The sequence below is a fragment of the Camelus bactrianus genome, chromosome 4 (assembly GCF_048773025.1).
Source record: "Camelus bactrianus isolate YW-2024 breed Bactrian camel chromosome 4, ASM4877302v1, whole genome shotgun sequence".
Taxonomy (NCBI): Eukaryota; Metazoa; Chordata; class Mammalia; order Artiodactyla; family Camelidae; genus Camelus; species Camelus bactrianus.
The window spans coordinates 73,404,200-73,426,419 of NC_133542.1; the positions used below are offsets into that span (position 1 = coordinate 73,404,200).

Sequence of the window (22,220 nt, forward strand, 5' to 3'; positions counted from 1 at the left end):
TTGCCTCTGTCTTGGTTTGCTCTCTTGTTCTAGAGCACCTTTCTCTGCAACCTTCTGAGAAGGCAACTGTTTTGGGTCCTTGTGTGAGTCCGAAGATCTTTTTCTGCCCCCACACTTGGTCAGCTGGGTGCTGGATTTTACACTGAAAATTGTTTTCAGGAGGGGAATGATGCTGATAAGCACATCACTTGCTCCTGAGAACTCACTGCCATCCCATTGTTCATCCTTGGGACCTCTTTTTGGGGGAATGGCTTTCAGAAGCTTTGGGTTCTTATCTGTATCCCTAATGTACTGAAATTTCACATGTGCCTTGTGCTCTTTTTACTTTCATTATTTTGAGCACTTGGTGAGCCCTTGCAGTCTTGAGTACTTTAACTGGGAACTTTTCTTGTAATTTTTATTTGATAATTTTCCTTCCTTTTTTTTTTTTCCTCTTTGTTTCTGGAACTAGTTAAATTTGAACTTGTGGGGATTAATCTAATTTGGGGGTTGGGGAGAGACTTACATTCATCTCCTTGTTAATTTTTCTGAAATTTCCTTGACTTCATCTTGCATTTCTTCTACTGAAATTGAAGTTAAAAAATTTTTAGAGTAATTTGGATTTACAGAAAAGTTGGAGGTGCTATATACTTGTTACCAGTTTCTTCTCTTACAAAGATCTTAACATTATTATGGTACATTCGTCCCAACTAATGAACCAATATTTATACACTAGTTTATATTTTACTCAGATTTCCTTAGTTTTTACCTGATGTCCTTCTTCTGTCCTAGGATACCACATTTTAGTTGTCATGTTTCCTTAGGTTCCTTTAGGCTCTGACAGTTACCCAGTTTTCCTGTTTCCGAGGACCTTGACAGTTTTGAGGAGCACTGATCAGGTGTTTTGTAGAATATCTCTTAGTTGGGGTTTGTCTCATATTTTTCTTGTGATTAACCTGGGATTATGAGGTTTTGGTTTTCGTGTGTTAAATTCTTCCTAGGTCTTTTTCCTGTTTTCTGATTGCCCCGAAGCGCATGCACGCACACAGACACACACAAATCCTGTTTCTGTTGCATGTGTGCAGCATCTTCTCTTCATTTCCTGAGGATATTAATTTTATATTACATATTTTAAAAAAAATTTTTGTTTCCTGGCATTGTCTGTTTCCTCCAGGTTCTTTTGTTTGGTTGGTTTCTGTCTCTGAGGTCTCAGATGTCTGTGGTCTTGGGCACACACAGTGGGTCAGAGGGAGCTTTTGGGTGGGTGGGCAGCTGGCCCTTTATTCTTGAGCCCCAAGTGTCTGCGTCTGTAGGTTTTTAGAAGATTCCTTTGCCAGCGGTGGCGAGGTGGAGCTGTTACGTTTGTCTTCGGCTCCCCTGTGAGGCCCCACAGCAGAGGGGGCCTGAGGTCCCCCACGATGTGCTCCTCGGGTTTTCACTTAGCTTCTCTTTTAGCTCCTTTCCTCTCCCTCACCCCCTTTGACCCTGGTGTTCTCAAGTCTAGACTTCTCTGGGTTAGCTTATCCAGAGGGGAGAGAGGAGGCGACATGGGAGGCTGGCTGTTGCATAGGCAGCTTTTCTACAAGTGCTCCCAGCTTTAACTCCCCCCCCCCCCCTCCAGTCTTACAGGGCACCCCTGCTCCTAGCACCTCCTGAGCCCTCTGGGTTCTCAGTTCCTAGCATCCTTTAGTCTGCTAAGTCTGTTACTACTCTGTCCTTTGTCTGCCTAAGTCGCCCCTGACTTTTGGATTCTCTTTGTCGTTTGTTTTCATTTTAGAGGGTTTTGGAAAGGTGAGCTGTTAATGTCTGTGGTCCTTCTGCCATGTTTAGCCAGAACACCCCCATTTTCCAGAGAGTTTCTATGAATCACGTGAACTTAAATTAAGGGCCATGTCTGGGACGTGTGTGCAGACACAGGGTTACACAGCCGTAGCTCTGGGCGCCTGTGTTCCAGTCGCTGTGTGCGTGTCCATCAGCTGCACCGCTTGCTGCTGTCTTCACGTGGTTGGTGGCGGTGTCTTTCTGTGCCAGAACACCTGGAGCTGCTGCTGCTGTGTTGCCAGACCCTGAAGACAGGATGAGTTGGCATGTCTGGTTCGTTGTCACTACCTCCTTATAGAAAGTGAACTGCCTGTCCTTGTCCTCGTGAGTGGGGCGGGAGCCTGAAGGTGCAGCAGGAGAGGTGGGGCATAGTGACGCCATGGGTTGGCTCCTCCTCTGTGCCTGGAGGGCTCCATCAGGGGTGTCTGTGTGACACCTGGGACCGTTGTCTCTAGTCCTGCAACAGCCTTCTAAAGTAGGTCTTCTGTCCCCACTGTGTGGCATTTGGACTCGCCGGCTGGCTCCTTCCACCGTGGCAGTCCGTGCGCAGGGAGACCTGCTGCTTCTCCTGGGGTGGGTGTCAGCTTCTGCTGTCCGCAGCGGCTGTCACTTGGTGGATGATTGAACCCATCTCTGTCTGTCTACCCTCCTGTGTGCCTGTGTTTTTCCGGCAATGAATTTGTGAGGACCTGGGGCTTGGGAAGGTGGAATGAATGCTTTCTCTTGGGCTAAAGAAAGGCACTTCCTGCCAATTAGTTACCCCTCTTCTAGCTTCCAGACTCCAGCTTGGAGGTGACATCATTCCTGCGGGAAAGGCTTTGGGTGTAAACACAGTCACTGCTGGACCGGACAGGGACAGGGACAGTGAAGCTGTGGCTGGCTGGGACGTTGTCCTCTGTGTGTTTATGCTCGGCCTGTCTGCAGTACTCTCTAAGCTTTCTTAAAATCATTCTCATAATTTTTTTTAAAACAGAACAAATCTCTTTAGAATTTACATACACTGATTTTTGACCTTTCTTGCTAAACTCTTGAAATAAGGAAGCTCAGACACAACAGAACAGAGTAGATAATTAGCAGCGCAGCACGCTGCCCCAGAACTGAAGTGACTTGTGCTGGTGAAGAGGGATCCCACAGTGTAGCTGGGAGCTGGTTTACGGGATAATTTTCTGTGTTTTCTTTAAGCATCACTGTTTTTCTGTATCAAGCATATATTCCTTTAGCTACTAAAAAATGTCATGGATAAACAAATGAGCAGGGCCGGGATGATTCACCTCTGTGAGGCAGTCTGTAGTAACACCAGTGTGTGGTTGTGTGGAACGTCCCTGCTCATTGCCCTGAAGGAAACCTTGTAGCTAGAGCAGTTTAGTGCTGTTTGAAATGTAGTTACAGTGGAGTGTTTATCTCAAGGGTTTTCTGAGCATTAAAGTGCATCTCTGTCTCCTGAGAATTAAAGGGGGTCCACAAATAGATCCTAAACATCCATGGGTTTATGGTCATCGATTTGAAGGTCTGCCTTCTGCATCAGGGCCCTTAAGCTGCGATATGCCAAAGCAAAGTGGAGCACAGGTGTCCAGAGGGAGCTGGGAAGTTGGAGGCTTCACTGGTTGTATGGGAGTCTGGGAGGCTGACGGTGGGGCTGGGCAGCTGAGGGGTGAGCAGCGCAGAACCAGGGTGATGGCTGCCCTGGGTCCCGTGGGTTGTAGCCATTCTTTCACTTATTCCTGACGTTAGACCTGTGAGGTGGGTAACGGTGTGTTCATCTCTGTTAAATCCACAGGGAAACTGGCCAGTGTTGGGTGGAGGCAAGATGCAAACCCGTGTTTTGGAGAGATGAGACTGGTGGGGGCATGGTTGGGTGTCGAGATGAGACTGGATGGTGGTCTGGGGCCAGTGTGTTGGGCTAGAGGGTTTGGATTTGACCGTGGAGCAGTGGGATGATGTCGAAGGTATGTGAGCAGGTGCTCGTGACCTGGTTTGATTCTGGTGGCGGCTGGGCTGAGAGAGCTGGGTCTGTGGTTCAGGGAGGCAGTGGCAGGGCACGAACAACCCAAAGTGTGCGGCGAGTTGGGGTAAGGAACTCTGGTCCCTGAAGCACAGGCCTTGAATCTCATTTTTAATTTCTGTTGCTTCCTAAATGTGCCTCTCTCCTCGGGGCATGGCCCTTCTGCTGGTGGCTGACATCTCCCATGACACTGGGAACACTGGGTTACCAGAGCCGCACTTCCACCCAGTGTTGTCCCCTTGGGCCTTCATTTTCAGGCAGCTTACTCTTGGAGAGGTTTGTACTCTGCTCTCCAGGCTCCCACATGCCCTTCCTGCGGAATCCTCACCTGCTCAGGCTTCTGCAGGGGAAGTGACTGCTTGTGTTGCAGACTCAGCAGCGCAGGTTTCAGCTTCCCGGGAGGGCCAGCCCCTGACTGCTGGGCGTGGAGAAGTGGGTGCCCTGCGTTCCGACTGGTGCCCTGTAGGAGCCTCTGAAAGCTAGAGGTGTGGAGGGTGTTCGGTTACGCTGTTGCTGAGTAGTGAGACAACAGACATCCCCCTGCGGACCCAGGCAGGATTCCCCACCCCCATCCCCCACTCCCACCCTGTCCTGGGGTGAACCCCTTTTTATCAAATCCGTTTTATGGTAATGTATCTGCTTCTCCCTTTAGACTGAGGAGTCAGCAAACTGCAGCCCCAAGAGTTCCAATAAAGTTTTATTGGAACCCACCTCTGTGCTTTTGTTTCTGTTGTCTGTGACTGTGGCAGCGGCCGGGCGGTGGAGTGGTGGTGACGGAGATGCTCACTGTCTGGGCCTCCTGAGAAGACACTGCGGAGCTCCTTGTCTCCGCATCCTTGGCACCGCACCCCCAGCAGCACTCTGTTATGCAGAGTGGGCATGCAGGTCTGAGAATTGGAAGTAGGTGATGCGGTGCCTCCCTTATGTCAGAGTGGTTCTTTGCTAGACACTGACTTGCTGGAGAACGATGGAGTTATTTCTTTCTCCTGTACCTGGGTTTTGTGGTGATGGTTCTCTGTGTTTTGACTGAGACTTGACAAGTGTACTGTTTAATGGCTGTATTCTTTCCTGGCCCACGTGCCTGTTTTCTGCACTGTTTATCTGGCCTGCTCTCAGTTTCCATTCCTGTCAGATCATGCGTTTTGGTATGTTTTGTGTAGCAGTGGGATCTTTCCTTCTGGACAGAGATATTCCATCTTCCTTTCTCCCCACTCCAGGTTGGGGCTTCTGCTTGTGCCTCGCGGCCCAGGCTCTTAGGCTAAATGCCCGTGCTCCTTGGGGGTGGGGCTGGAACACACAGTGCATCCTTTCATGTTGGTGACTGAAGAAAAGAGCCACATGGTGATGTCACCAGATGTCCTGAGGATTGAGGACTATTTTAAAAAAACAGGTGATTTAGATCAAATATTACTACACTCAGGGAGGCCTGGGTGTGCCCTGAGGCAAATCTGGCTGATGGCAGCATTGGCGCGTATAAAATGTTCATCTTTGAACACCTCGTCCAGTACCACCATCTGTGCCACCACCCAGAAGGCAGCCTTTGAGCTGGGGTTGCCGCAGGGCAGAACCAGTGCACTCGCCCTCCCACAGGTAAAGCCTGGAGTCATAGTCCCCCCAGCGTGTGTCTGCAGCCTGGTGTTCCTGCCTGGACTCCAGGCCCGGTTCCAGCATCAGTAGCCTTGTGACTGTGGACAAGTTACTTCTCTTTCCTGACTGCACCTTAGCGTCCATCTCTGTAAGGCAGGCTGATGACAGGAGTGTCTTCCAAAGAGGATTGTTGTGTGGAGTTGGGATCAGGGACTGAGCGCTGAGCCGGCGCCTGGCCCTCAGGAGCTGGGCCACACTGTGATCGGCCCTGCGTGTGCAGCTGCAGTGGCTCCCCGCTGAGCTACAGGCTGTCCCTAGAGCTGGCTGGGACCCAAGTGGGAGTGAAGTGAATCCTGTTACTCGGAAATGGCTTGTGATAACACTGAGTGTGGGAGATCCTCCCCCTGGTGGACGGAGAGCAGTCTGGTGACCTGGACAGGTGGGGCTGCTGTCTGGAGAGGCGGGGCCTGCTTATTAAGTTGCCTTTGTTAGCAAATCTTTCTGGGAGTTTTTGTTCCAGGAAGGCCTGGGCCTCTCAGCACTTCTTTAGGTAACTTGCCAAGGTATGCAGACCTGGATTTGCTTTCTAAATGTCCTTTTCTTCATTCCCCAAAGCTATCTTTGTGTGGATTTTAGGTCCTTCTTTCCTCTACGTAATGGCAGCCTATTATTTTAGGTCAAACATTTTCCATATGCCTGCGGGGGGCCTGCGGGGCCTGAGGGCTTGCAGCAGTGGGGGTGGGGCACAGGCAGGACTCCCTCTCAGGCAGGGCTTCCCTTGGCTTGTGTCTGTTTTGTATATAATACTGAGGATCCAAATTAGATCTTGTTTGGGGAAAAAAAAGCAGAAATGAATTCTGTTGCCTACAGAAGGGAGTGAGAGCAGCGTGAAAGCGGTGGCTGCACTCCAAGCTTGGTCTGTGCCCATCAGGCTTGAAAGGACACGCCTGTGACCCACCCAGAAGCATGTTCACTCTGCTGGCTCCGTGATTCACACCCAGTTGTTTGCCTGCACCTCTTTCTGCTGTCTGACAGGGCTGGGCAAGCTTAGGGGTGGGTGTGTGTGTGTGTGTGTGTGTGTGTGTGTGTGTGTTGATGGATAGAAAGTCAGCAGATATTTGGAAGCTGGTTAAACCCCTAGTAACAGTCAGTGTCCCTGGCCTGAGTTTATGAAAACCAGGGGCAGGCAGAGGAGCCAGATGGGTGTAGGACGGAGCTAGGCCCCAGACGTGGCCCCGGTTCACTGGAGGTGCGTACAGTTGGGGGAACCAGAATGATTTCATTTGTGTTTCGGATTTGTGTCCAGTAGAATCTGGTTAAATGAAAGAACCCCTGTATGCTCTAAGGCCCGTGTCTGTATTCTTTCTTTGTAAAGGGCCAGAGAGTACACAGTTTTGCCTTGTGGGCCACTGATGTGCATTCTTCAGGCCAACTCCAGCTTTAAGGGAGAGTTGGGGCTGGAAGAGCCTCCCTCTGTGTGGTCTCACTGTGGAGCATCACACTGACCAGGTATCAGGCTCCCTCCCCTGGTGCTGTTTCCATAGCAATGGTCACTTGGTTCCCACAGCCCGTTAGCATCCTAGGTTTCTGTCAATATAAAATCCAACCCCGGATGTGTGGTCAGAGATGGCTGCTTTGATGGTGAATCACTTGTAATTCCTTGGCTGTGGGTTATTAACATCGATATGTTTGATTTTAGAACCTTCTGGCACTTGTGAAGTCTTGTCTTGGCTCCCCAGTTCTGTAGATAGGGAAACAGGTCTAGAGAGGCCAGAATGTGCTCAACAGGCACAAAACTTGGTTAAAAGGTGGGAGAAGGGGCTTCAAAAAATTGCAGTGTTGGGTTGAGCGTAGGCGGTAGCCCCGTGTGTCCTCTGTTTCAGCTTCTCTGAGGGGCCCTCATTGCAAGAAGTAGGAGGCGTTTTACCTAAACATAGTAGGTGGTGGTCAGTTAGTATTTGCTGAATGGTTGAACTTATTGAGAGGACAGAGTTCAAGCAACAGGTGGAGACCAGCCAACATCTCTTAGACACGGTTCCCAGGAGAGTGGCTTTCAGTGGCCCAGCGCCTGCCTGCCTGTCTTTCCTTCTTTCCTTCTTCCTTCCTTCCTGCAGGAGTGGGGTTGTGGTCAGGCTCTGGCCTCCTGATGCTTCCTGGGGGTGGGGTGGGGCTGGTTAGTTCTGAGAAGCGTGGTGTCACCAGGAAGACCCATGGAGGGCTCTCCGCTCCGACATTTGCCCCTGGGCCCAGGCAGTGCAGAGTCAAAGAAAGATTGGTTTGTATCAGTGAACAGGCAGAAGTTTGGTCTGGCAGGTTTTTTTTTTATAATGTTACGTAAGTTTCATGTGTACACATCGCATTTCTACTGCTGCAAACCCCACAGCGTGCTCACCGCCAACAGTGTAGTTTCCATCCGTCCCCACACAATTGATCTCCTTTGCCCATTTCGCCCTCCCCCAATCCCTTCCTTTCTGGTCACCACTACTCTGTTCTCTGTATCCATGTGTTTTTGATTGGTTTGGTTTGTTCATCTATTTTGTGTTTGGTTGGTTTTTATATTCCACATAAAAGTGAAATCTTTCTTTGTCTATCTCCATCTGACTTATTTCACTTAACGTAATACTCTTGAGGTCCACCCGTGTTATGCAAATGGCAAGGTTTGAGTAATAGTCCGTTGCATTTATATATACTACATCTGTTTTATCCATTCATCCATTTAGGCTGTTCCCATATTTTGTCATTTTGGCTTTTGTAAGTAATGCCATAATGAACATAGGGTGCGTATATATTTTTTTCAAATTAGTATTTTCCTATTCTTTGGATAAATACCCAGAAGTGGGATAACTGGATCACATGGTAGTTCTGTTAATTTTTTGAGGAATCGCCATACAGTCTTGCACAGTGGCTGCACCAGTACACATTCCCGTGGACTAACAGATTTTAAGTAGCTCGGTCAGGGACCGCGGAGGTGTAGCTGTGATTTAGCATTTCTGCCGTTGTGCTGCAGTGAAGGGTTGTGGAACATGCTGCTTATGAACTAGCCCTGTGACCGTGGGTGAGTCCCACCATCTCTGCAGGCTGGATGCCGCGTGGAGGTTGTGTCCCCTTTATCCCCTGCATGTCCCAGGCCCAGCTCACTGTGGGCACATGGCAGTGCTCAGGAAAAATGTGTTGGATAAATGAGTGCATTAGTTTTCTATCGTTGCTTTGACAGATTACCATAAATCTAGTGGCTTAAAACAACACATGGATTCTCTCACAGTTCTGGAGGTCAGAAGTCTGAAATGAATCTTGTTGGTCTGAAATCAAAGTGTCAGCAGGGCTGTGTTCCTTTTGGAGGCTCTAGGGGGAATCTGTTTCCTTGCCTTTTCTGGCTTCTGGAGGCCGCCTGCCTGCCTCTGCTCTCTGTCCTCTTCCAACTTTAAAGAACATCGCTCCAGCCTGTGCTCCTATTGCCACGCCTCTCCTACTCCGAGCCTCCTGCCTCGTGCTTCTGAGGACCCTTGTGATTCCACTGAGCCCGCCCTGATAATCCAGGACCATCTCCCCTTGCCAGGGTCCTTCCTCACATCCCTTTGGCTGTGACACATGGAGGGTAGCATGGCCACAGGTTGTGGGGATTAGGACATCCGCATCTTTGTTGCTTGGCTTGTCACAGTTTGTTCAGTATCCTGGTCAGAGTCCATGGGGAGGCCTCCTGCTGGTGAGTGGAAGACTCAGCCCTCTGCCTGGGCCCCCCTCTCTTGGCGGGCCCTACTTGGACCCTTGCTCAGGCTGTAGGGCCTCTTCAGGGGTGCCCCCCAGGCTGCCCAGCTGTTTCCCACCTGAGACCTTTGAAAGTGCTTGTTTAAGGCCTTTCCTTTTAGACCCAGGGTCAGCAAACTTTGCAGGCTGCATGCTATCCTCTTGCATGTTCTTTGCTGTTCTGTTTTGTTTTTTTTTTTTTTTAACAAATATGAAGAATGTAAGAAAAAGTCATTTTAGCTTGAGGGCCTTAAAAAACAGGCCATTGGCTGGGGCCCTGACTTGTGTTTGCCAACCCCTGTTACAAACCGAGCTCTGCACGCAGGGGCCATGTGTGGCTCTCACCACAGCGACAGTGCCAAGCGCTTTTGTTGATGGTGTTGAGTGTGTGTGTGTGTGTGTGTGTGTGTGCGCGCGCGCACTAGCGCTAGCAGGGGTTCCTGTCCCCCCCAGTGGTCTTTTCTGCTGGTTTGATTTGACAGAATTACCTGATCTTAATGGAGACTTCCAGGCTATTCACGTTTGAAAGCCTGTTAAGCACTGGCCATTCTGCCGCAAGCAAGAGCCGCTCCCTTTCCTGGAGGGGCTTACAGCCCAGTCTGGGGGGGGAGGCAGCCCGGGGAGGCTGTTACTAATTCTGACTTCAGTGGAATTGGACCCAGTTTGGGGGAGGGAGATCTAAAGGTAAGGGGTGTGTTGTGGAACCCTGGGGCGTCAAATCTGAATTTAGACACTTTGGGATGGTTTCCACCCCCGGTCACTGCTGTTCCTTGCTCCTGGCACTTGAGGGTGACTGGTACTGAGTGGCTCTGACTGGTAACTTGGTGAGCATTTCTGCTGGTTCCTTTTTCACTGAGCCCGCTCTCCTGGACGCTGCAGGGCTCTTACCTCCTGGGCTTGGGTGCCGACGCGAGCCTCTCCCTTCCCCTCGGCCAGCTGAGCTGAGTGAACCAGGATGTAGGTGGGGAAAGGAGTTAAGTATTCAAGCTGGGTGGCTGCAACCATGTGGGGAGGAGAGGAGCCTTTCCCTGAGAGAGGGGTGACCACCTGGTAGGTGTCCCCTGTGCAGAGGCGAGCTCTGCGCATCGCACCCAAGCCAGGACTCTTGCCCCTGGGCGCCCATCGAGGTGCGTAAGCTTCCAGCTACAAATTGCATGCTTATCTGTTCCTGCACCTGAGACAGTGACTGGAGGGTCTTGAGTATCAGATTTATTCATTTTCATGACTTGTGAAATGAACGAAAGGTTGGATAACACCCAGCCTGTTGGATGTGCTCTTCTGGCCTGCGTGGCTTCGGACTAGGATGAAGTGACAACCCTTCCTGCTGCAGCGAGACCAAGTGCCTCTTATGAGGCATGGGTGTTTTCACAGCTGTCTGTTTCATCATTAAAGACAAATTGTCAATATGTCTAAGTTGATGCTTTAGCTTTCTTTTCCATACATTAATTCCAGTGGAGGTAACGGTCACCTGTACAAGTTTTTATTTTCCATGATCAAGTTTAGAACCGATAGCCAGGATTGGATGTAGAATAAAGGGCACTGGAGCTATTAGTCCTCAGTGCCTGGCACGGGGCCTAAGTATTTGAGTGGATGAGTGAAGCCAGTGCTCACGGAGGAGCCTGCAGAAAGGTAGGAAGTAGCAGAGGGGAGGAGCTTCTCTTCAAGATTTCCTCCGAGTGGGGAGGCAGGAATCGGGGGAGCAGGCGTGGACATGCAGCCCCGTGTGGGCTCCCCCAGGGAGCGCCTGCTCCCTGCTCTCTGCTTGCCACGTCTGCACCTCAGAGAGCCCTGCTCTTGTTGGCTAAGCAGGCGTTTTTCCCTCTGGGTGCTGGTTCTTTATTTTGAAAAGAAAGGAACCCAGCTGCTTGGTTGCGTCCCTAGACTTGGTTTGGCTCATCTGTGAAGTGGCCAGCCTTCCGTCAGCGAGTTTTGTGCTCCCCCCCCCCCCCCCGTCTGCCTGCCTTATTTTGGTGGTACATGGATGTGCTGCAAGTGACAAGTAAGCATTTATTTTTGCACCTTGAGGAGCTGTCCTTGCCTCAGAGAGAGGACTCGGTGTGTGCAGGCTTCCCTTTCCGTGTGATGGGTGAGTGAGAGACTCCAGCTGGTTTTCAGCTGGGGGAGAGCTCTCAGCCTGGTGGGGTGGGGTGGGGTGGTGTCTACAAAATGCTCTGATTTAAACGTGAGCAGGACAGCTTGTGTGTGGTAAGGACATCTTTCTAGGGACAGAGTCCAGAGCTTTCTTCAGATCTTCAAGGAGATCCACCATCCCTGAAGGATTCAGTCCATTGTGTCAGAGGTTCTGGCAGATTAACATGCTCTTTTTTTCCTTTTCAAAGGCAGATCGGGAGCGGTGCCAAGAAAAATTTCCTTACTAGATGACATTTCATCGCAATGTCCGATCGTTTGGGGCAAATAACCAAGGGCAAGGATGGGAAAAGCAAGTATTCGACTCTCAGCCTGTTTGATAAGTATAAAGGAAAATCAGTAGACGCGATCAGATCCTCAGGTAAGAGCGAGTTGGAAGCCAGCTCCTTATGCTTTCCCTTAGGTGAGAAGCCCGAGGTCAAGGACTGGGAAAAGCCAGAGTCCCCTGTCTGGTCAGACAGATGTGGTCCACGCACGCCAGTCTCTGGGCCGTGGTGGTCATCCCGCAGTTCCAGGGAAGCGAATCACTCTCTGCTCCTATTTGATGTCTGATTTCAGAGCCTGGAGTGTCCTGACTGCTGTAGTAGGGTTATTTCCTCATCTATCTTTTCTTACTGAAGCCATGAATATTTTTAGCCTGAAGGGTAGAATGGAACTTAATTTGCATTAGAGTCACTTTTTTTGGGTTTCTTGGTTCTGATATTCTGGAACTTGGTGGGAAGAGTTCCTGTTGATTGTATCCGTACCCTGTGAGGATTGTATGGATGTCAGGGGCCCCGCTCAGGCTTGGGTCCAGGAGAGGCTGTCCCTCCAGCCCTGCTGTAACAAGGCCGGAGCAGTTGCCCCTTGCAGGGGGTGGCTACTCTGTGAGATGGAGGTTTCGGGCCTGGCTCCTTGCCCGTGTTGTAAACTCCCTGAGCCTTCTGTGCTCCAGTGAAGTGGGAGCCTCTGCTCAGATTTCAGCAGCTCCTGTTTCTCTGAAGTCCTCGTTGAAGAGCTTGTAAAGTGACCACTTTTTGTTTCCGTGACAGGTCTGTCCCTTGTCTTTCGTTTGATTGTCTTTGACATTATCAAGTAGAGTTTGGAAGAGCAGCAGAATGAACCCAGCATCTTTCCTTCTGTAACTTTCCTGTTTCCACCTCTCCCTTCCTGCAGTTCTTCCTAGACATGGCTTACAGAGTCTCGGGAAAGTTGCCACAGCCCGGCGTATGCCACCGCCTGCAAACCTACCAAGCTTGAAGTCTGAGAACAAAGGAAACGACCCCAACATCGTTATAGTACCCAAGGACGGGACGGGATGGGCAAACAAGCAGGAGCAGCAAGACCCAAAGAGGTTTTGGGAGAGGGGCTGGTGGGGGGCGGGGGCTGGGGCTTTCCTTCTGTAGGCTGCCACGCTGGAACCAGGGAGATTCCAAAGGAAGCTGCTTCCACCCTTCCTCCTGCTGCTTAGTTGTTTTTTGTGCCCTGCCTTAATTTTTCCTAACTCTGGGAGCTGATGCTGCGGTGTTTCTGTGAGCTGCCTTGTCCCCAGTGACCATGTCCCCTGTACCTTGTTAGGAAGGGACTCATCACCCCCCAGAGGAGCTTGTGCAGTGACTCAGAGCCAGTTCCTGTACGAGCCCCGGGGGACAGAGCTGGTGCTTGAGTTCTTCATGCTGGTGGGGGTCCCCAGGTGCTGGGCTCCTGGCTGTGGGGCCAGCAGCTTTCCACACAGGCTGCTGCAGGAGCTCCAGACAGCCCAGTCACTAAGGAGAGCACCCCCAAATCCAAGGAGTCAGGGTCAGTACGCAGCCTCCCTGAAGGCTCCCCCTCTGCCAGCACAGTGCTTATGGGAGCCTTAGGGGCTGACACACAAGTCATCACTAGAGAAAGAGAGCAACCGTTGCAGCTGCTATTGGGTGGTGGGGCCGAAAGCTCAAGTCCGCCAGGCACGCGACCTGGTCCTGCCTTCCCTCAGACGCCTGGGCCTTTGTCCCTCTCCTTCCGCTGCTGGTCTCCTCGGGCTGCATTTCAGCCAGTGACAGGCTGTCCAGGAAAGAGGACTTGGGGTTTGTGCTGAGGGGGGCCTGGGGAGGGACAGGACCTTGCTAAGGCTGGCAGGCGGAGTCCTACTGCTAGGGTTTGCCTGTTGGGGAGTGAAAACAAAGCGGTCCGGCCTTTTACACTTTCTTGCCCTGCCTCCCTCGTGGTGTGGCTGCTCAGACTCAGGACCCAGAAAGTAAAAGTGGCCCAGGTGACAGCTTGCCCCCAGGGCCCTTTTCTCTTTTCTGAAAATGGCCACAGTAGCTTTTGTGAAACCTCCTTGTAGTGACTTCAGATGACACGTGGAGAGTGAGCAAATAATTCAGTCAGGTTGTCATTGAAGTAGTCATACCTGAAATAGAGTCTTGCAGTAGCTGTTTAAACACCCTTCCCAGCGTGTCCTCAAGGGTCGTACTGATTGATGGTATAGTATGACTTTCAGAGTCGGGCAGGTGTGTGCGTGTGATTTCCATCCACGCCCTTTATTAGCTTTATGGGACCTGGGGAATGATCTGAATTCTGAGCATCAGTGTCCTCCTGTGAAGTAGAACTAATACCTGGCTCCGGGGGGTTTCAGGAGGTAGAGGAGGTTACGCAAGGCAAGCTCTGAGCACAGAGCCTGGCACAGAGGCCGTGCTCACAGGTGTCAGCTGTCACTGTCATCGCTCTATCCAAGTGTGGAACGCTACAAACTCGGTAGTGAAACTGACACTGTTCATTTCAGTGAAAGCAGCGAAATGCCTCTGCTACTGACAGTTCTAGAGAGAGGACAGAGCCTCGCTCTCTCCCCTTATCCAGTCTTACCCAGCGTCGGCAGAGAAAGTACCAAGTAGCTGGAATGAGGCCAGTTGTGCTGAAGCCAGCCTGCCAGTGAGGGGTGGAGTGCAGTCCTCCGCTGCCCTGGGCCACAACCCGTGGGCTGTCAGGGCGGTGGCGGAGCAGGGGCCACACCTGCTGGAAGTCAGTGCTTGGGTTTGGAGAACACAGAAGTGACGCTACCTGGAAGCGTCCATCTGAGGCAGAGGGTGACGTGGGCAAAGGAGGACTTACTGTGTAGCCGTTGTGCGTGGCGAGTTGCAGTGCTGAGTAAGCCTGGGAGAGTGTATGTGTAGAGTTTGGCTTCAGCTTACAGATGAGCCGCTGGCATTGGTGGATTCTGGCCAAGAGCTTGCGTCCTTCTTGAATCTCGTCAGGTGGAGACTGAACAGAAAGAGTGACTAGAAGGCTGCAGGCTGGCAGGCTCTTGTTGCTGTCTCAGACGATTACTTGGGGAGTAATTAACAGATGCACTTTGCCAGAGGGCAGTCCCACTCTATCTTTTAAACTTCAAAACATCTTTTAATCCAGCTTTTCCATTTCTCAGAACTTAGACTGCTGAACTGCTCACACACAAGTGTGCAAAGATACATGCGTAGAAAAGTTTACTGCAGTTTTTATCTGTAATAGAAGAGAAATTGGAGATTGGTACATGTGGCCCAGCCACCTATGCTGTGTCGTTAAAAGAAAGGTAGAGCCATGTGCATTCTCATGGAAATGTGTCAGGTGGATTAAGTAAAGCGCAAGCTGTGGAACTGTGTGTGTATGCGTGTGAACTGTATGTTACCCCACGGGTATTGAAAAAATAGTCTTACTATATGTAGAAAAAATCTACTTGAGTTTCTCTCTGGAGGATGAGATTGTGACAAATTCTGTGTCATGTTTATTAATTTATTTTTACTATGAGCATATAATTCTTTTACAAGCTAAGAGAAGGTTAGAAAAACACCATGTTTCAAAGCAACCAGCCCCTGAGTTGCTGTGGGCTCTTGGTCAGGAGTGAGGGGCAAGGGGCTCAGCCCCTTCCCTGCACTGGCTCAGTGCCCCGCTTGGCAAACCCTCCATCCCTTCCTTGTTCATGGTGAGCTCTCAGTTTTGGCAGACAGAAGGCCCTGCAAGAAGGCAGAGGTCTGGCCTGTAGGATGTCACGGTGTAGGCCTTACTTGTGGTTCAGTTTCTCATTGCCTTTGCCAGCATAGGAGTCTACCTGGGAAGGTATTTTTGTCGCCCACAGGAGTCTTGCTCCCAGCGAGCAACCGTGTCTCTTGGGAACGCGGAGGGACCTTGTCAGCCTGGCCGGTGCCTGTCTAACTCTCATGTATCCTGTCTTTGTCTAGTTCCACTGCGACGGCCTCTCAGCCGCCGGAGTCGCAGCCGCAGCCGGGTTTGCAGAAATCTGTCTCCAATTTACAGAAGCCGACACAGTCAATCAGTCAAGAGGTAGGTGCTAGGGACCCTGTCCCTATTGTTGACCAGACATTGGAGCGCTTCGCGCCCCTGTGCCGGGGTCGGCTGGGGGCTGTCACCGAGCAGGGGAAGTCTGCACAGCCTGCTTACTCCAGAGACAGACCCCAAGAGGGGTTTGGGAGAGGAGCGTGGGAGATGGCCGTGGTCGCTGGTGGAGCAGGTCATCTGCAGCTCTTGGGAAAGATCCCAGGTCCGGAATGGAATGCAGATACCTCATTTGGTTCCTGTTGGCTGAACCTGAGGTGAGGTTGCTCAGGCCAGCAGGGGCCTAGATCAGGGTCCCTCAGTGTCTGTGTGGAAGCTAGGGCCTTAAAGAAACAAGGGTTAGGGCCCAGAAAGTTCAGTGTCACGTGAGTTTGAAAAGCAAAATTAAACAAGCTGCTTTACTTGCTTTTTCTTAATGTCGTGCTTTTTCTCCACATCTTCAATATGCCAGCGTGTCCTGGGACACTCTTAGAAGAAGACGTAATGGACGGCATTCCCCAAATTTACTTGTCCTTGGGAAGCTTTTCTAACTGAACGTCTGTAGAAACTGGTGTCTCTCTGAACACACTGGGAAATACTGCACTATAACCCTTTACTTGCTGATGCATTTAAGCGGAAGTCATGATGTAATCGATGTAAACTTCAAAACATCACAGCATGCCCAGTCCATCGGAGTCTGTCTGTGGGTCACAGAGATCAGCTGGCAGCTAGGATTCTAGATGGTGTCTGAATCTATTAGAAGACCAAAAGAAAACCAGATAGGTTCCTGACATTCCCCGGCACTCTTGAAAACAGTTTGAACTGCTAATTTTGTGTTGCTGCCTGGGTGGTAAAAGGTCTGAGGTGCTGTCCTCTGTCTGTGGGGAAGGTTTCTGGCTTTGCCGGAAGGATACCCTCCTCCACCCAACACTGAACTGTGCTTTGGAATTAAGGGAAAAGAAAGGAAGAAATCCATGTTCACACGAGGCCCCATGTCCATTGGCCTAAGTCTCCTGGGGCCTGTCAGTCAGAGTATGTAGCGTTGAGTTCCCCAGAATTTGAAACTAAGTGAAATTAAGGACCTTGGTTAATTTTACAGCCTTGGCTCTACATCAGACTCAGCCTTCAGAGCTCATCAGAGACGTGCACATCTGTACCAGTGCTGCAGGGTCCGGGCTGGGCCTGCGTGCGGTCCTAGGCAGTTGGCTGTGGGAACTGTCTGTGGTCAGGGTGGGGCCCTGTCCTGGAGCCAGCACCCAGCACTACCTGGCGCTCAGCTCCTCCCAGCGCGTACCAGCCCTCCTCTCATGTGGGGCTGGGAGCAGGGGAGGCTCCCCATGTTCTCCGGCTTTTAAAACCTCACCTGAGTCATGACAGCAGTTCTCCTCTTGGGATGAGATTTGCCACAATGTTAGGAACCCCTTCTTGGCCCCGCAGGCGTTCTCTTCTGTTTCAGTGCCTTTGGTGGGTGAGGACAGGGGTGCTGTCCCTGTGACTACAGACATCAAGCGGGAGGCTGTGGGGCGGCAGCACCCAGGGCACCCCTGCTTCCTGCTGGTCTGGAGCCTCGCCTCCCCCCTGCCAAGGGACGCCAGCCCCAGCAGGAGCTGCCTTGCTGGTCATGTTGCTGTCACCACCCGCATGTGGTCTGCGTGGGGGGATTGTGGGCATTCCAGACCACCCATGGCAGGCACTCAGGGCACACCTGTGAGAAATAAGTGGATTGTTGCTCTGCACTGCGGGTGAGAGAGACGGCCTCTGCTTTGAGTTGTGCAGTGGTGGTGGCAGGGGGAGGGGTGATTATTTAATCTGAGATCTAATCCAGTGAGTGATGGAATGGCCTGCTGCTTCAGCTGCTTTGTTTTGTGTCTTTACCTTCAGTTGTTAAGCCTCGTGTTGTTGGGAAAGGCAGCTGACCTCAGTGGTGGAGACCTGAAGGGCCTTTGGACGCAAGCAGGCGGGGGCGCGTCCTAGTCCTGCCTCTCTAGCTGGGTGTCTAACCCAAGTGACTCTCAGCCTTGGCCGGGAGGTGGGGGGGGCGTCCCAGGTGTGCTGCAGTGAGCTTCTGGCAAAGGTTAGTGGAGCCGGCAAGTCCAGATCCGTGCAGGGATCCGTGCAGGCAGAGGCGTCTGACTTGGGGAGCTGTGCATTGTAGGATGGCAGGAGTTATGGGAAGTGGTGCAGTGGCCTGGCCAGCCGAGCGCCAGGCGGGTTTGTGTTCTTCTGTAGCAGTGGCACCCAGTGTTTGAGACATGTGCTAGAACTGGGGTTTGGTCTTTTTCCGGAGCAAGACAGTAGTTCTGTGTGGGCCCGGGAGGCAATGTGAGGGCATGCTCGGAGCCCGGCATGGCTTGGCTGTGTGACTGCGGGCTAGCCACTCACCCCTGCCTTGCGCCGCATCTGTCCGACCCCCGGCTTCTGCATGAACCAGAGACTGTGGGGGTGGATCCTGCTCAGCTGGTGGTAGTGGGAACAAGGCTGTAGCGGTTGGGCCTCCGGTGAGGGCCCAGGGGGCACCTTGTTCTGACTCACTCAGTGATGGACAGCAGGCCCACCAGGCTGGCCCTGTTCTCACTGTCTGTCTTCTTTCAGAGTACAAGTTCAGCGCCAGGTGGACCAAAGTCATGGGCACAGCTGAATGGAAAGCCAGCAGGACACGAAGGTGGTAAGTGTGTGTGGGGCATTGCTGTGGGCAGGTGTGAGAGACTGGCCTGGCTGGGCCAGGCGGTCTTTGGCCTGAAGCTTTGTGGACCCTTCCCCAAGTGAGATACTGCTCTGTGGGGTCTTTGCCTTCGCCCCGGCTGTGGAAGCGCTGATTCTGCAGAACCCATCAGCTCTCGGATGTCATTGCATGTTACTGCTGAAGCAGTCCTGCGGTGTGCAGGGCAGACCCGGGTGCCCGCCCTGCCGCCAGTTGCTTGGCCGAGCTGCTGATGGAGTCAGCGCCCCTGGGTCTTGCCAGCTCTCACCCCCTCCTCTCTCCTGGGGCCCCGGGAGGGGGGCGTGTGTTGGGCGGTGACCTTCCTTTGGGCCTGGGTTTATAAATAAGCCAGCCATGGGAGTTGAGCTGCTTGCTTTTGCACAGTAACACCAGTGTTGAGAGGGCTACGTGGGATTTGTTGCCATTAGTCCATTAGGTCGTGCCAGACACTGGGGAAGCACTGGAAAATGCAGTTGGCTCTGTCCAGCTGTGGGGCTTCAGCAGAGGGAGGATGGGGGTTGGGAGGCAGAGGAGAGAGAGTCCAGAGCTTTGAACTCATGCTGAATGGCAAATTGAGTGGCTTCCGAGGCAGGACTGGAACAGAGCAGTGTGGGTGAGGGGCGGGGGTGCCGTGGGGCCCGGAGCCTGTGAGCCCTGAGCCGGGGGGGGGGCGGGGACACGCTCTCCTCCAGCGACCAGAGCCCTTTGAGTGTGTGGGCCCAGGGCCAGCAGGTGTTTTTGAGAGAAGGCAAAGATCCAGACTTTTCTTCATGAGCTCCCTAACCTTCCAGCGTTGGCTTGACTGTCTCTAGCTCGCTGTGCAGTCCTTGCTCGGCGAGCCCCCGAGCTGGAAGGAGAGTGAACATGGTGTGAGCGGTTAGACCCCAATTGCTCTTCCTTCTGTACAGAGCACGGGCTGCCTTTTTCACCCTTTGCCCCCTGACCTGGCATTGCTCTCTGTCTTCTGTGTATCCCTGCCAGCCAAGGCCTTGCCAGACTTAACGTTTTATAGCTTATAGTAGAAAAAGAGCTACATGTCCTGCTTTCCCTGTGCAGCCCTCACCACTCTGATGCCCAGAGGACGCGCCATCCCAGGGTTGGAGGCCCACCTCTTGCTCCGCCCCTGTGGGGAAGGGCACATCAGTCCGTGCGCTGGGTTGAAGTTCCCGCTCCTCTAGAGGAGCTACGGGCAGGGGATGTCGGCCTGGGACTGTGAGCGGGCTGTACGGGTGTCTCCAGCCTGGGGTGAAATGGAGGGATGGGCGGGCCGGGTGGTGACAAGGCATCCCAGCCCCTCAAACCAGGTCTTTACGGAGGATTCACTCGACTGTTAACAGTGGTTCTTCGCTTTCTGTAGCCTTTGTTTCTGTACTGTTGGAATTTAAGTAAACCAATGTATTAATTTTTATTTAAAAAGAACTACAGAGATAAATAAAGAGCTCGCGTACATGGGCACAACCCCTCTGGAGGGCAGCTGGGCACTGCCTGTCACATACCAATTTGATACCTTTGACCCGGCACTTCCACTTTCAGGAAATCACCCTGTTAAGTGACACTTGCAGGTGTATGAAATGGCATATATACAAGATGATTCACTGCAGCATTGTAATAGCAAAAGATTGGAAACAGTCACTTGAGTCAATTTATGGTACTTTAATAAATACTATCTGGCTATAAGGAAAAAAAGCAGTTTTCTGCTGATATGGCAAGATCTCCAGGACATTAAAAAAAAAAGTGTAGAATAGTATGTAGAACATATTGTTATCATTTGTGCAAAAAATCAGGGTGTGGGAAAATACACTTTAAAGAAATGTTGAATATGCAAAAAAAAAAGTCTCTAGAAGGAAACATAAGAGGAAGGGAGGGGAGGAAACAGAAAACCACCTGTTTTGTGTAGGCAGATGGGGCACGAGGCGGGGAGGAAGCCTTTCAGTTTATACCTTTTAAGGCCTTTTGCTTTTGAACCTTGTGATTGTATTACCTATTAAAAATAAAACTTGATTTAGAAAGTGATTCTAAAACAGTAAAATACTCTAAACGTGTGATAACTCGTCTGCGAGACGGCGAACCCAGCGGCCAGGGGAGAGAACAGAGGCGTGCCGACCCAGTGGGGCCAGGGTGGGCTTCTGACTCCCCTCCTGTGCTGGGGCCACAAGCCAGTGATGCCAGCAGATTGTGGGGATTTGAGGGTGTTGCCCGCAAACCTTTTCAGGGCTTTGAAATTCAGAAGAATTCTTCCTGAATTGATAGGCTCTCTCCATGTAGAAGGTGGTTGTGTGGTCAGTTTCACCTGGGTCAGACCCAGGAGGCCTAAGGGTATGGTTCAGGCAGAGGCCAAAGGCACATGGCTCGTGGCCTCTGCTGCCAGCAGCACCACCAGGAGCTCGATCTGGGGCCTTGGAAGAACCCCCTGACTTTCCCACCTCGGTTTCTCACGACGGAGAACAGATGATGGGGCGGGAGGTGAACATTGTAGGGCATGGAAGGAAACCTTAGGAATACTACTGCTTTGGTTGGAGATTTTGAGTTCTTCACTTTATCCTTTTTGCCTGTGGAGGGTAAGTTTAATTCATGATTGGAATAATACCTTTAGGACTGTCGAGGTAGAGAAAAAGTAGTGGGCATTTGCTGGGTTTTTTTTTTTTTTTAACTTCAAATAATCTACTGTATTTTTACAGTATGACTTTCACAACTCATTCTTGCCAGTGACCTTTTAACATAATGAAGCAGCTATGTGAGTCAGGGGCCCCTCCACAGAGCAGTAAGGCTCCATCGTGATGCTTGGCGATTGTCTCTCAGGTTAATCATTTGTTAACCATGTGCCCAGTGATCAGCCTGGCAGGTTCTTTTGACCGTGGACCTTTTCACTAAGTGGGATGGTAAATGAACTGGCTCCTTATGCATCTTCACTAGTCCCGGCTGCATCTTTCTGCAAAGTCTGCCTTCGTTAGCAAGTCCACAAATCAGTGGTGCTAAGAAATTTGCCTTGGGGCAAATTTGACTTTATTTTCTAGGGAGTAAGTCATATCACAGCTGGACATCGTGCTGTGGTGTTAGCCTTACTAAGTTTGTAGGGTGCTGGACGTGTGCTGTGTATTCCAGATAAAAGGATCAAATCCTACTTGAGACCCTAAAATTCGTCACTTATTAACAATTCATTCAGCAGGCTCCCGATGCTGAGTGCAGTGAGTGATAGGAACAGTTAGAAAAAGGCTTCTTCCCTGAAGGAGTATCTAGTCTTGGGGAATGGTTGGAAGAACAAAGAAAGAAATCATTCCCAGGATTACAAGAGTGAAATGTTTGGCCTTGAGGAACTTTGGAGAAAATGGTAAACTGGAGCGGACAAACGAGGAGACAGTTGTGAGGGTCAGCCTATGGTGGAGGCATTGCATGGGGGCATTGCCTCCACCCAGAAGCAGCTGACTTCACTAGGCTGATTTCACTGAAGACCATGCTTATCTGCCCCCAGGGTCACCAGCAGGACCTTACTGCCTTCTTCCAGGAGCGGACTGGGGAGGGTCTGGGCTGGAGCAGCTGTGGCATCTTCCCCCACGCCCTCTGTAACCAGCTGCTGCAGGTTAGCTGGCAAGGGGCCTGGTGCAGCCTGCAGCTGGCCTCTCCTTGTCACCCTCAGGGAACCCCGGCGTCGCTGTGCCGGCACCAAACGCCAGCGCAGACAGTGCACTTGAAGGGAGCTCACTTCAGGGCCGTGTGGCTTTGGGGGTGGGCAGTTGCCGCAGCAGAGAGCTGTGATGCTGCTCTCACTCGCTCCATAAGTCTTTCTCATTTTCTTGACAGGTTTAAGGGGCTCAAGCCGACTGTTATCCTTCTCTCCCGAGGAATTTCCGACGCTGAAAGCAGCTGGAGGGCAGGACAAGGCTGGCAGAGAAAAGGGCGTCTTAGATCTGTCGTATGGGCCAGGACCAAGCCTCCGCCCTCAGAGTAAGTGAGCTACAGCCCCTCTGGGCG

At 51.6% G+C, this 22,220-nt stretch overlaps 1 protein-coding gene across 16 annotated transcripts in view; it reads left to right on the forward strand.

Moving 5' to 3' along the window:
* PRRC2B (proline rich coiled-coil 2B) overlaps positions 1-22,220 on the forward strand; it is an 82,136-nt gene that overhangs the window by 13,887 nt on the left and 46,029 nt on the right. For 14 of the 16 annotated variants that reach the window (XR_012506585.1, XR_012506586.1, XM_074362436.1 and 11 more), the window contains exons 2-6: positions 11,473-11,642; positions 12,437-12,614; positions 15,457-15,559; positions 18,143-18,215; positions 22,050-22,193. Coding sequence is in view for 14 of the 16 variants with exons in the window: in XM_074362436.1 (XP_074218537.1) it covers positions 11,528-11,642; positions 12,437-12,614; positions 15,457-15,559; positions 18,143-18,215; positions 22,050-22,193 (613 nt within the window). In the remaining 2 variants the exon portion in view is untranslated. Of the gene's footprint in view, positions 1-11,472; positions 11,643-12,436; positions 12,615-15,456; positions 15,560-18,142; positions 18,216-22,049; positions 22,194-22,220 lie in introns of those variants that run through there. The other 2 variants (XM_074362425.1, XM_074362435.1) reach the window with 2 other exon arrangements.